At 36.9% G+C, this 13,208-nt stretch overlaps 1 protein-coding gene across 3 annotated transcripts in view; it reads left to right on the top strand.

Moving 5' to 3' along the window:
* The window catches only part of IMPG2 (interphotoreceptor matrix proteoglycan 2), an 85,465-nt gene that overhangs the window by 48,158 nt on the left and 24,099 nt on the right, over positions 1-13,208 (top strand). For all 3 annotated transcript variants that reach the window (XM_019448225.2, XM_019448226.2, XM_019448224.2), the window contains 2 exons: positions 2,201-2,445; positions 5,941-6,026. In XM_019448225.2, the coding sequence (XP_019303770.1) occupies positions 2,201-2,445; positions 5,941-6,026 (331 nt within the window). The remainder of the gene's footprint in view (positions 1-2,200; positions 2,446-5,940; positions 6,027-13,208) is intronic.

Genomic DNA, 13,208 nt, shown 5'->3' with positions numbered 1-13,208 from the left:
AGACTCCCAGTGAAAGTTGATTCTCCTTGTCTGGTTTTCTGCATAGCATAGGAATGAAATCAGTTTTTTTCCTCCATTTTTTTCCTTATCACTGGTTTCTGTCTTAACATGAAATTGGTTTTGCAGAGACCCCAAGAACCTCACCTTTCTGGAGATGTAGTCATGGTCCATCCCATAGAGTTTGGGAAAAGCATGCATATCCTCAGGGGTATGGTCGTGGCTGTGAAGTAATGTCTCTAAAATGATTACTCAGAAGACAGAGATGTATGAAGATAATGCATGCTCTTTAATGTGAAAAATGTAGAGACTAAAATTCTTTGGATCAAGTCAGGAATATCATACTGTTATTTAAGTGGCACAAATTAGTTGTCTTATCTGCCTGCATTAGTGAATAAAATTGACCATTTGTTCTTTCATAATTTTCAAAAGTATTTATTGAACTACTATGAGTCAAGCATTATGCTAGATGCTTGGAACACATACTGTGTGGTGAATTCTGACCAGTAGGTGTCCCTCTTACTATTTTATTCTACCTCAGTGCCATCATTTGGTTATTTTAGTGTATTTTACTGAAATACACTTTACAAAAGAGGGTCAGGAATTACCCATAAATCAACATATTCTGACATGAAAAATTAAGAGACTGACGGAAGCTCTAGATAACAAGCTGATGTCTTACTACTTTGTAGAGCATCAGGATGTCAAAATCCTCAGTTACCACTTGAAAGCACCTTAAACCATCCCATTAGAAGTGATAGCTTATCAGATCTAGGAAAAAAACCTTATGGAAGTTACTCAGAGTAAGATAAAAACATCATTACAGACCTGATTATTTGTATGGCTGGTGAGGGAGGTCACTTTCATCATGTCCCCTCTAGTCCAGGGTGTGGATCTGCAGGAAGCAGGCCTAGGACAGGTCCAAAACTGCTTGTACTCCCAGGAAGAACAGGTCTCTTAAGACCAATTCGTGCTTACCAAATCATAAGATATGATGCATTCTCTAGGATGCCAATTGATTGATTTAAAGCAAGAAATTTGCCAAGTGACCAATTGTTGCATTGTCTGGCTCATGGATTCTTTACCCATAGGAAAATCTGTGGGGAGTTATAATCAAAGTTCTTTTTGCAAGCTTGAAATAAGAGAAAGGAAGTTGGATGATCTTAATGGCCCCAGTATCATCAAGCCATGCTAGCTTTTTGTGGCTCTCTCCAATCTAAGGATCTACTTTTACAAGGAAGCCATAATACATTGGTCAGAAGATTTCCACTAAATAGTGAAATAAATTAGTTGACTAATCTCTTTTTCTAGAATCCATGAGATCAGTCTCATTATGTTGATACTTTTTGTTTAGATATGTATATATCTTTATTAGACTGTAGTTTTCTTTTTATATTCAGACAAGTTTAGATTTCTGTTTATTAGTAGGCACTGGGTGCCCTGAAGGTACCATGCTGAACACTGGGGATAGAAACTCAAAGGCAGACTGAAAGGCAGTCACATTAAACAAAATCTTTACACAACCATAAAGGCTGTAATCAAAGAATATATAATAATTTATAAGTAAGTTATTACTTATAACAGAGGAGGGAGTGCTTAAATTATTTGTATGCTTTGGTTTGGGAGTCATTTTCCTCCTATTAGAATGTCTGAAGGAGGGAAATTGTTTTCATCTCATGTCTATATTGAGTGGTTTATCTTCAAGAAGGTAGTGTTCTCCTTTCCTGTGGAAGGATCTTGATGTGACTTGATGGGTACTGCTTCTGATGGCCGTATCTCATAGACTGGCTGGAAGCCAGAGTGATGACTAGAGCAAAGCTCCTAATGACTTTTTTGCATAATAGTTTAATGAAAGCTACTGAGAGTGGAGCATAGTAGTTCAGAATGCAGGTGCTGGAGTCAAGCAGATATGTGTTTGAATCTTGACTTACATGTTGCAAAATTTTAGGCAAATCTTCTGACTACTTTAAAGCTCAGTTTCTTCAATAATAACCTGAAGATAATAAAACCTTTATAGGGTTATTATGAAAATTAAATGAGATAAAGCATGTGAAATACCTGTCACATTGTCTGCAGCAAATGGTGGCGGAATCCATGCCTTATGAGCCCCTCCCCACACCCAGGTGTAATATTTGCTCTCCATGGGTTCCTTTCTTTGTGCTTCCTTAGCAGGGCCTAATCTGTTCTCTCTTTTAATCCATAGTGGTTTAGATGTTCACTATGCAGTGACCTTCAATGGTGAGGCCATCGGCAATACCACCTGGGACCTAATTAGCCTTCATTCCAACAAGGTGGAAAACCATGGTCTTGTGGAACTGGATGATAAGCCCACTGCTGTTTATGCAATTAGTAACTTCAGAGATTATATTGCTGAGACACTGCACCAGAATTTTTTGTTGGGGAATTCCTCTTTGAATCCAGATCCTGACTCCCTCCGGCTTATCAATGGTGAGTTGATATCCATCATAAAGTCCTTGTATAGCTTTAGCTTCTTTTCCAACATACTCTGGTGAAAACTGATTTCCTTAAATATGTGTGGTTCTCTAGACTGCATGAGACACAGCTCTTTTGGAGAGACCAGTCAGGAGCTCTTAGGAATATTTGTAGACAAAAGGCCACAAAGAGAGGAGAAAGTAGAGAAGAGCATGAGATGTAGAAATAATTTAGGGAAGTAGGAGGAAAATATAAGAAAAACAGAAATAGAACCTGTAAGTGTGAATTGAAACAGGTTGTAGGGCTGCCTGAGCAACCAACACATTAATTCTCTACAGGCAAATCAACTGGTGTGATGACTTAAAAGCCAGAGAGCAGAAGATACAGAGTAGCTCAGGAAAGTTCAGGGAAGATCTTGGTGAAAGGAGAACTGATACTGGGTGGTGGGGAGAATCCCAGAGAATTTAGTACTAAGTTTGTATTTAGATAGCTGGAGAGAGCCAGTTATGATCTGAAATCGATAGGTGGATCTGGGATCACCAGTGCGAGGTTGACTACTTTGGATTTAGAGGCTAAAGAGTGGCCTAGTTAATCTCATACTAAAGTTTGCTAAGAATCTGGTAACTAGTATTGCAACAGTTTAACTCATCAGGGACACGGTGTCCTGTTAAATTACTTGCTACTTCATGTTTCCTTCTTTATGATTTCTTCACTCAAGAGTAGTTAGCTTTTAAAATGTCCATGGAGTATATTTTATTGAAGTGATTGCATAGGAGAAGTACCAGCTGCCAAAGAGGAAAATTTATGAATGATAGGCAATACTAACAATGATACATTTTATACCTTCTTCAATTCCTACGTTTTCTTAGGAGAAAAGATCCTGTATCTTTTCAGGCAGTTATCACCTAGGCCTCTGTGTGTGTGTGTGTGTGTGTGTGTGTGTGTGTGTGTGTAAATAAACAAACACAAATAGACACAAGACAGAGAAAAGAGAGAAAAAAGGTTAAGTAAAATTTTACTATGTATAACTCCTTCTTCCTAAGTAAGGTATTTTTTGAGAGCTGAACTAAAACTTTAAATTGTTTTTCAATTATTTTGGCTGCTAGAATGATGTTTCCTTAATATGACAGGGTGCTAGGTCAGGGTCATAAAGTAGCTTGGGTTTCATATAGGCTATACAGGACTTTAAAGTGGAGAAACTGTCTTTGTAGATGATAGTGACATTAGGCTATCAGTTCTAAAACACTAAGGAACCTTTGCATTTTGGAGCAGTGCAGGTACCCTGGGCTTATTTTCTCATACACTCCTTTTTCATCATTCTATCTTGTTGGAATACCTGAGCTAGATAAAATAGTGAAAAGAGAAGAGGCTTGTTATAATCTGAAATTGCTGAATTCCTTTTGGCAAGGCTAGTATAGACTAGTTGAAGACTACCTATGGGAACAGCAAATAGGCAGAAGTTCCCAGGAATCTGGATATTGGGATCAGAAAAAAGATAGTGCTAGGAGGTCATGACCTGAAGGAGATGGGAACCTAAACTGAACAGAAGGTACAAACACCAAGGTTAATAATGAAGGTAGTGGAAGAATGACATGAAGATTAAGGTATACAGCAAGCCAAGCGAGATTGTGTAGGAAACTAAATCCAGCATAGCAAGGTCTTCCTTTTATATGGAGCTTGGGAGTAGAGCTATCTCCCAGAAGATGTCCTAAAAAAGGAGTTCAAAAACAGAGAATTTCTAAGCGAATTTAACAAAAGCTTTAGGATATACAGTACAAACTAATTCAGGTGCTTTGATCTTTCATTAGATGAATGTTTCACTTGTATAAAATTTCATCCCTAAAATCTATTTCTATTGTCATGCCAACTGAGAGTTCTAGGTAACTTGGTCATCATTTTTTAAAGATATATCATCCTTGACCCATAGAAGACAACCGTAAACACAGTTGAAAAGAGTTTTGGGAAATACTTAAACCGAATAGGGTTTTTGGCTTCTGACTGATCCCTTTACATCAGGCCAGTGGTAACAGGTGAATAAAGAGAGATTCTGCTTCCATTTTTGGTGCATACACCAGATCAAATTGTGGCAATCCTTTTTTTTTCTTTAGCTTTTATAGATTCCCTCTCCCCTTCAGGCAAAATCAATTTCTTCTTTGTATCCCATACATAGTATTACATGCCCTCACTTCAGTGTATAATTTGTGTTTATCTCTCTGACATAGGGGATACTTGCATAGGAGAAACTTGGCTTTATTAATATTTATAGTCTCAGCTTTATCAAAGTCTGTGTAACTAGAAGGATTCAGTAAACCTTTGTTGAATTAAATTATACAATCTACTGTCTTACCTCTATTGCTCTTTAATATTGGTATAATGATAAACTCTCTGGTGTCCTAGCCCACTTTTCAAAGGTCCTTTCTGCCAAAAAGGAAATCATTTTGCATAATTTCCTCCATTCTAGCATCAACCAAATGAGTTGGAATTTCAGCTTAACTTTTTTATTAAAGTGAAAAAAAAATCAATTTAAAAACATCTTTACAGGAATCTTGAAAAGAGTAAATAATGCTTGCAAAAAGAAAAAGAAATTACATAGGAATGTTTTAAATGTAATAATGAGAAGAATATTTTATGTTGGAGTCTTGTAATTCAGATAGATTGTGTTAATATTGATGCAGGCAGGCTGGGTTCGAGGAGACCAGCCAAGAGAGGGTCCTGCAGGACAAGCCAAGAGGGTCCTTGACTATGCACAGGACAGAAATAAAACGCAAGCCTGCAGGAAGTGAGCAGAGTTATTGACGATATCTATCTATCTATCTATCTATCTATCTTCATATATATCTACATATATAAATGGAGAGAGAGAGAGAGAGAGAGAGAGAGGGCATGCAGATATAGATGATGTATCTGGGAGAGTTGGAAAAGGAAAGGAGAGAGTCTTGTCTTTGGGGTCTGGGGTTTTTACTGAGGGTTGTGGTCTGGTGTACATGTTGTCCTCTCAGGCATCCAGGAATCATCTAGAACAAGGACAGGTCCAGGTGTTCTTCATAAGTCATATTCCTCAGAGTCAGGGGGTCTTGGCATTGAGATGTCTAGTACTGGTGGTCTGGAACATGCATATAGTGACTTCATCTGGTCATTCTTGTGTGGTCCTTCCTTAGATGTTACCTTTTGTGCTGGAAGGCTCTACAGAAATCGTTAATTCCTTATCCCTCACAAGGAGGACATTCACTATTTGTTCTATAAGGCATGTGTAAAGTGAGGATGTAGGTCGTAGTAAGAATAGAAGCAGGAAAAAGAGCAAGAAGCAAATTTTTATGGAGTCCTTCAGTTTCCCCCTCTCAATATAAGTAAACTCTCTGAATAAAGTAACAGATATTTTCTAAGCAAGTCTGCGTTATCTGCTGTGCCAAGATCTAAACTATAAAATCTAAACTTATTTTTAGTTGTCCCTGAACCTCAAATACAATAGTGTCTCAACTAAAAATGTTTTCTATATTGTTCTTTCTTCAGTGAGAGGGGTTTTACTTCCTGAAACTGAAGACCTAGTTTGGAACACCCAAAGTTCAAGTCTTCAGGCAACCCTACCATCCATTTTGGTAAGTATGTTTCTATGTTTTAGGCCTAGAATTAGGCCCTCAAACTTTCTTCTTTGTACACTCACCTGATTACTTTGGCATCATGAATTTCCTGAGCTGTTCCTGTTTCAAACATTTTCTTAAATCATCCTTGGAACATGATTCACAGTTGTCAGCTCCAGAGTCCCAAGTATTGGTTCAGAAAATTTAAGCCTTCTGCAGTGGTTAAATGAAGTCTATGGTGGTTAATTGCCAAGATCCACATGTGGTATAAAACTTATTTATGGTTTATACTTGTTTGGTAATAATGAAGCTGTAAGTGCCCACTGAGTTGTTCTCTAAAAGTTACTCAGAAATAGTTTTTATAGCTAAGACTATAAATTGAAGTACAAAGGGACAGTATAGATTTGTACTCCAAGGACTGTATTGAAGAAAAATGTTAGACTTTAAGGCATATACAATAGTGTGTGTGTGGAAGAGAAAGAGAAAGAAGAGTGAAAATAACAGCTAGCTGACAAATGACAGGGACTCAACATCAGGCCTCCTTTTAACCTGTATTGAAAACATTCCTATTTGCACAGAAAGAGCATGGAATGAACTTTCCTTTTTGTTCTTACCACACAACTTCCCTAGGTGATCCTCTATCTGCTCCAGATCTTCGCTTGCCACTTCACCTATAGAGAGGCATCTAGTAGAAGAGAAAGTGGCTTCCAGTGTAGTTGAAACAACAACATCACTGACAACTATACAACGACACCACCACCACCACTAGACTAGCTGGTTACAATGCATACATGAATCTTTTGTTATCCCATAGACACAGTAGGGGGGCTCCCTCTACATTCCCTACTCCTACTCTCTTGAGCTTTTTTCTGTCTCATATCAGCTTTTTAAAATATTTGTTTCTTGACTTTAATCCTTCAATGAACATTCATAACGTCTCCCCCCAATTCACTTAACCACTGATATATGCAGCCATTTCTTCTACTCAGCTATTGAGCAACTCAGTTTTGAAATGTGATGTCATTGGAAATAGTCTTTTTACTGAGTTCTATGTTGGAGAAGGAAAGTTAGGGGTTATTGACATTAGAGATTGCATTATTTGGTGTTTATTTATTCATTCACTGACTCATTCATTCCAGTATATTTATTTTGTGATTTTCATGTGCCAAGTGCTGGGGAAGCTAAGATGAATAAGGGTGTGGGCTTGCCTACAAGAAGTTTTCAGTCTGGTGACAGATGTGTACACAAAGAAGGTGATGCTGTCATAGAAGTCCATTCAGGATGCAGTGGGAGACGATGGTGATTCACTGTGAACATGACATCACTAATCTCCATGCCTTCTAATTATGTTCATCTCAGGCTTCTCTAACCACAGACCTGTGATGATACTGAGAATGATGTTGTAAAGATAGGAGTTTCTATATGAGCCAGAGGTTTGCAAACTGGAGACCAGCCAGCTGGATCCAGCTATAAGCATGTGCTTTGGGATCAGGTTTTTTACAAAGCCAATATTTAGCAATTAGGATATTTTTACAGAAAAATGAAGATTTCTAACCTCTTTTGAAAACCAGGGTGATCTGGTATCATTAGGTTCACATTCCCCTGTTGCAGAAGAGTGGCTAGGGTTTGGCCAAAAAGGGCTGCCCTTCGATGATGACAAGCACTGACTAACTGGGCTCAGATGTTTATTCATGATGCCTGTAATGTGGTTCCATTTGCGTCAAAGCCAACCCCTCGGGTTTTTGAATAGTGATAACTGTGGGGCATTAAGTAACAATTTGAGGAGACAGTGAAATGTTAATAGATGATAATAAGGCATGAAAAAAAGGATGATTAATTAGAAGTGTGTGGTTATTGGTTTTCCTCCCTCTTTTTTTGGGCAACTGTTAACAAGATTTTGTTCTTTCATAGAAATGAGATTTAAAATATTTTTTTTACAGATTTGATTTTTAGAAATTATTTTAGAGGTAGGATGTTGGGATACTGAATTTGACACCTTTTGGCATCCTGACTTGGAAAATCACATGTTGCACAGTATGCTTTCTATAGCACTAGCAAGCTTTTCATTTGGCATACCCAGAAGTGAAACTGGCCGGTATAAGCTAATATACTACATTGAACTAAAAGAAGAATTCTCGAGTTGAATTTGTTACTATGGGAACATCTATTCCTATGAAAATAAATGAAGTGCTATTACTGGCATGTATATGTCATACCTTTCACAATGTATGACAAAGTTTTATTGCCAAGCCATTTTTTAGGGGGTGCTTATTTGGAGTAGATTAGATGGTCATCCTTATTTAAAAAGTCAAATTGTTTCCTTTCACTTTTTATGTGGTCTACTTGAGACTTGACTTTCATCAAAGATGTTATGTATTGTTTTACTTTTAATTTTTATGGAATGGAAAGGCATTTTATTTGTATATACTGAAATTGTCTATATTGTTTAGGGATTTCTTTTTCATTGAGGGTTGATCTGCTTTCCTAATGTGTGTCTGGTCACAGGAACTGTCTGATAAAACTCAATTTTTTCAGCATGGGATAAAGGGCTTAAGCCATTTCACTTTTTTACTTTTAAAATTTTTTTAATGTTTATTTATTTTTGAGAAAGAAAGAGTGTGAGTGGGGGGGGGGTTGCAGAGAGAGAGGGAGATGCAGAATCCAAAGCAGGCTCCAGGCTCTGAGCTATCAGTACAGAGCCTGATGCGGGGCTCTAACTTGTGAACCACGAGATCATGACCTGAGCCGAGTTGGATGCTTAAGTGTCTGAGCCACCCAGGCGCCCCAGTAGTTGTATTTTTAATTTTTTAGGAACCTCTGTATTATTGTCCATAATAGCTATGCCAGTTTATATTCCTACCAATGTGGTAGACATTTGTATGTATCTCTCGGTGAACAGTCTGGAATAGTGGGGAAAGTATGGGGACTGAGAACTCTGGAGACTCAGGAGTGTAATTCTGAATCTTTCCTCTATTTTCTGTGATTGTGGGCATTTCACTTCTATGAACCTCAGTTTCTTTAATAGGCAAGGTTAGACTACACTTGATAGGATGGTATATGATTCTTCTAATTTGCTCTTGAATTCAGTTTGCTAATATTTTGTTGGCAATTTTTGCATCATATTCATCAGGGATATATATTTTTTTGTAGTATCTTTGTATGGTTTTGGTATCAGGGTAATGCTGGCCTTGTAAAATATGTTTGGGAGTGTTCACTCCTGTTTCATTTTTGGGAAGGATTTGAGAAGGGCTGGCATTAATTTTTCTTTAAGTGTTTGGTAGAATTACCAGTGAAACCATCTGGTCCTATATATGTTTGTTAGGTCCATTTGGTCTAAAGTATAGTTCAAGTACATCATTTTTTATTGATTTTTTTCCTCTGGATTATCTAGCCAGTGTTAAAAATGGGGATTTTGCTGCCCCCTATTATTTTTTAATTTATATTTTAGTTGACATACAGTGCAAAATTGGTTTTAAGAGTAGAATTCAGTGATTCATCATTTACATACAACACCCAGTGCTCATCACAACAAGTGCCCTCCTTAATACCCATCACCCATCTAACCCATCTCCCACCCAACTCCCTCCATCAATTCTCAGTTTGTTCTCTGTCATTAAGAGTCTCTTGTGGTTTGTCTCCCTCTGTCCTCTTCTCACGCCACCCATATGTTCATCTGTTTTGTTTCTTAAATTCCACATATTAGTGAAATCATATGGTGTTTGTCTTTCTCTTATTGACTTACTTCCCTTAGCATAATAAATTCTAGGATGGACATTTGGGCTCTCTCCATAGTTTGGCTATTGTTGATAATGCTGCTATAGACATGGCCCCTTTGAGCCAGCATGTTTGTATCCTTTGGGTACATACCTAATGGTGCAATGCTGGATCATAGGGTAGTTCTATTTTTAGTTCCTTCAGGAAGCTCCATACTGTTCTCTAGAGTGGCTGCACCAGTTTGCATTCCCACCAACAGGTCCCCTTTCTCTGCATCCTCATCAACACCTGTTGTTTCCTGTGTTGTTAATTTTAGCCATTCTGACAGGTGTGAGATGGTATCTCATTGTGTTTTTGATTTGTATTTCCCTGGTAATAAGTGAGGAAATCCCCTATTATAATATTGTTATATACCTCTCCCTTCAGATCTGTTAATCTTTGCTTTATATATACCAGTGCTTCAATGTTGGGTGCCATTATATCTATAATTGTTATATCCTCTTGATGAATTAACATCTTTATTATTATATAATGACCTTATTGGTCTCTTGTTACAGTTTTTGATTTAAAGTCTATTTTGTCTGATATAAGTATAGCTATGCCTGCTTTCTTTGGTTTTCTATTTGTATGGAATATCTTTTCTTATCCCTTCACTTTGAGCCTTTATGTATATTTAACTGAAGTGAGTCTGTTGTGGTCAGAGTAGAGTTGGGTCTTGTTTCTTATACATTTAGCCACTTTTCACCCTTTGAATGGGGAATTTAGTCCATTTACATTCAGAGTAACTTGATGAGTAAGTACTTATTTCTACCTTGTTAGTGTTTTCTGGCCCTTTTGTAATTCCCTTCTTTCTTTGTTTCTGTCTTGGTGTCTTCCTCTGTGAATTCATTGTTTTCCATAGTGGTAAGCTGTGATTCTCTCTTGTTTTTCTTTTGTGTATCTACTGTAGGTTTTTGCTTTATGGTGACCATAAGGCTTACATAGAACATCTTAGAGATATAGCAGTCTATTTTTATGTTAGTAACTTAACTTTCATGGCATACAAAAACTCTACCCTTTTACTCCCATCTACTTTTGGTTTTTGATGTTACAATTTAATTCTTTTTATATTGTATTCATTAACAAATTATTATGGCTATAGTTATTTTTAATACTTTTGTCTTTTAACTTTTTTACTATAGTTCAGTGGTTAACACACAATATTACCCACATTACAGTATTTTATTATATACTACTTTACCAGTATGTTGTATATTTTCATATGTTTTCATGTTACTAATTGGCATCTTTTATTTCAGTTTCAGCATTTGTGGTAAAGCAGGTTTAGTAGTAATGAATTCCCTCAACTTTCGTATATCTAGGGATGTCTTTATCTCTCCTTCACTTCTGAAGGGCAGCTTTGTTGGATAAAGTATTCTTGGTTGGCCGTTTACTTCTGTCAGCACTTTGAATATACCATCCCAGTTTGTATTGGCTTTAAATTTTGTGCTGAGAAATCCACTGATAGCATAATGAGGACTCCTATGTAGGTCAGAAGATTTTTTCTCTTGTTGCTTCAAGAGTCTCTCTTTGTCTTAGATTTTTGATGGTTTTATTATAATGTGTCTTGGAGAAGGTCTTTTCAAGTTGAATTTGCTGGAGGTTCTATGAAGGTTATGAACTTGGGTGGTCAAAATCTCCACAGATTTGGGAAATTCTCAGCCATTATTTCATTAAGAAAACTTCCTGGCCCTTTGTCTCTGTTCTCCTGGGACGCCAGTAATTCAGATTGCTCCTTTGATGGTATCTCATTGTTTATGTTTCTCATTGTTTCTGTTATGTAGGTTTTCTTCACTTTTTTCTATTCTTTTTTTTTCCTTCTTTTCTGACTGAATAATTTCAAAGATTTGTTTTCTACTTAACAGATTCTTTCTTCTGTTTGATACATTCTGCTGTTGATGCTATTGTATTTTTCACTTCATTCATTGTATTCTTCAGTTCAGAATTTCTGTTTTGTTCTTTATTATGACTCTTTTTTATGGTTCTTTATTATTATTTATTATTTTTGAGCCAGGGTCTCAGTAGTAATAGAATCACCAAGATAGAGCTATATATAGGTTTAAGGGAGTAAAAAAAGGAATGTTGAGGTATGCAGAGACTAGTAGTTAGAAGCCATTACCATCTATTGGATTTAGGCCAAGGGGAGAAAACTGTTACCAGATCCCAGTGATAGCTTAAGCTGTAATTGTAGAGGGATACAGCTATTGTAAGAGACACATTATTGGAGGGAGCAGGGAAGAATTAGCCCAACCTCTCACTTTTCTTATCCTTTGATTGTCTGCTTGTGCATCCCATTGAATAAACTCAAACAGAAGAGAGTTGGTAAAAAAGCAGGGATGATAAAATTATCAGGAGTCAGCTTCCCAGGGAAGAAAGCAGGGAAGAGAAGAATCTGGGGTGGTGGCAACAACGAATAAGCAGCATGATGGCCCACTTAAAATAGGACCTGATTAAAACTGCACAGACAGGAAGTGATTGTTTCACTGAGTTCCACAAAAGAAAATAAGTTTACTTGGCAGAAATAGTTAAGAATAGTTAGTTTAGAAATAGTAGGTGAAACTGAGGGGATATGTACATATACCCAATGACCTTCTGTTATTATCTATTTGGTGCATTTGTCACTAGGAGAAGGGATAAGTCGGGATGTACCCAGTGATCTCTTGCATCATGTTCCCTCCCTTATGATTGGAAGAATGTGTTATCCTAAAGCTTCCTCACATAGACCTTTGATGGATGGACAAGAGGAAGCGTAGGCAGAACATAAATGACTAATTAGGTCATAACATTGGGTTGAATCCCTCCTTAGGCCAGTAAGTTCTGTTTTATTTCATGGTCATAGACTGAGCTATAATTAACCACATTAATGTATGCTTTTGTTTAAAAAGTGTGTTAGGCTTGACAGTGTATGTCAGTGAATATTCACCACCACTGTTTAGGAATCTCTGGAGGAAGGGGGGCCAGTTTTTTATTTTTTTATTTTTCATGGGCTTCATTTTATTCATATCTATTCCATGAATTCTAGTCTTCAGATGGGTTTATGTGTATGGGAATTTTTTAAATTGAAGTATAATTGACATGCAATTTTGTATTAGTTTCATGTGTACAGTATAGTGATTAGACGTTTGTATGCATTGTGATTTTATTACCAAAGTAGTTCTAGTTACTGTCATCATACAAAATTAATACAATATTATTGACTATATTCCCCTTGCTGTACTTTACAACCCCATAACTTATTTATTTTATAACTAGAAGTTTGTACTTCTTGATGCCCTTTACCCATTTTGTCTTCCTCCTCCAACCCCCTTTCCCATGGCAATCACTGTTCTGTTTTCTGTATATATGAGTCTAGGTTTTGGTTGTTTGCTATTTTGTGTTTTAGATTCTATTTATAAGTGAAATCATGCAGTATTTGTCTTTCTCTGTCTGACTCATTTCACTTAGCAT

Source organism: Panthera pardus, unplaced genomic scaffold, assembly GCF_024362965.1.
Source record: "Panthera pardus isolate Hobbes unplaced genomic scaffold, ASM2436296v1 HiC_scaffold_16, whole genome shotgun sequence".
NCBI lineage: Eukaryota > Metazoa > Chordata > Mammalia > Carnivora > Felidae > Panthera > Panthera pardus.
Note: the sequence above shows the minus strand (reverse complement) of the source record. Positions and strands in the feature narration are given on the sequence as shown.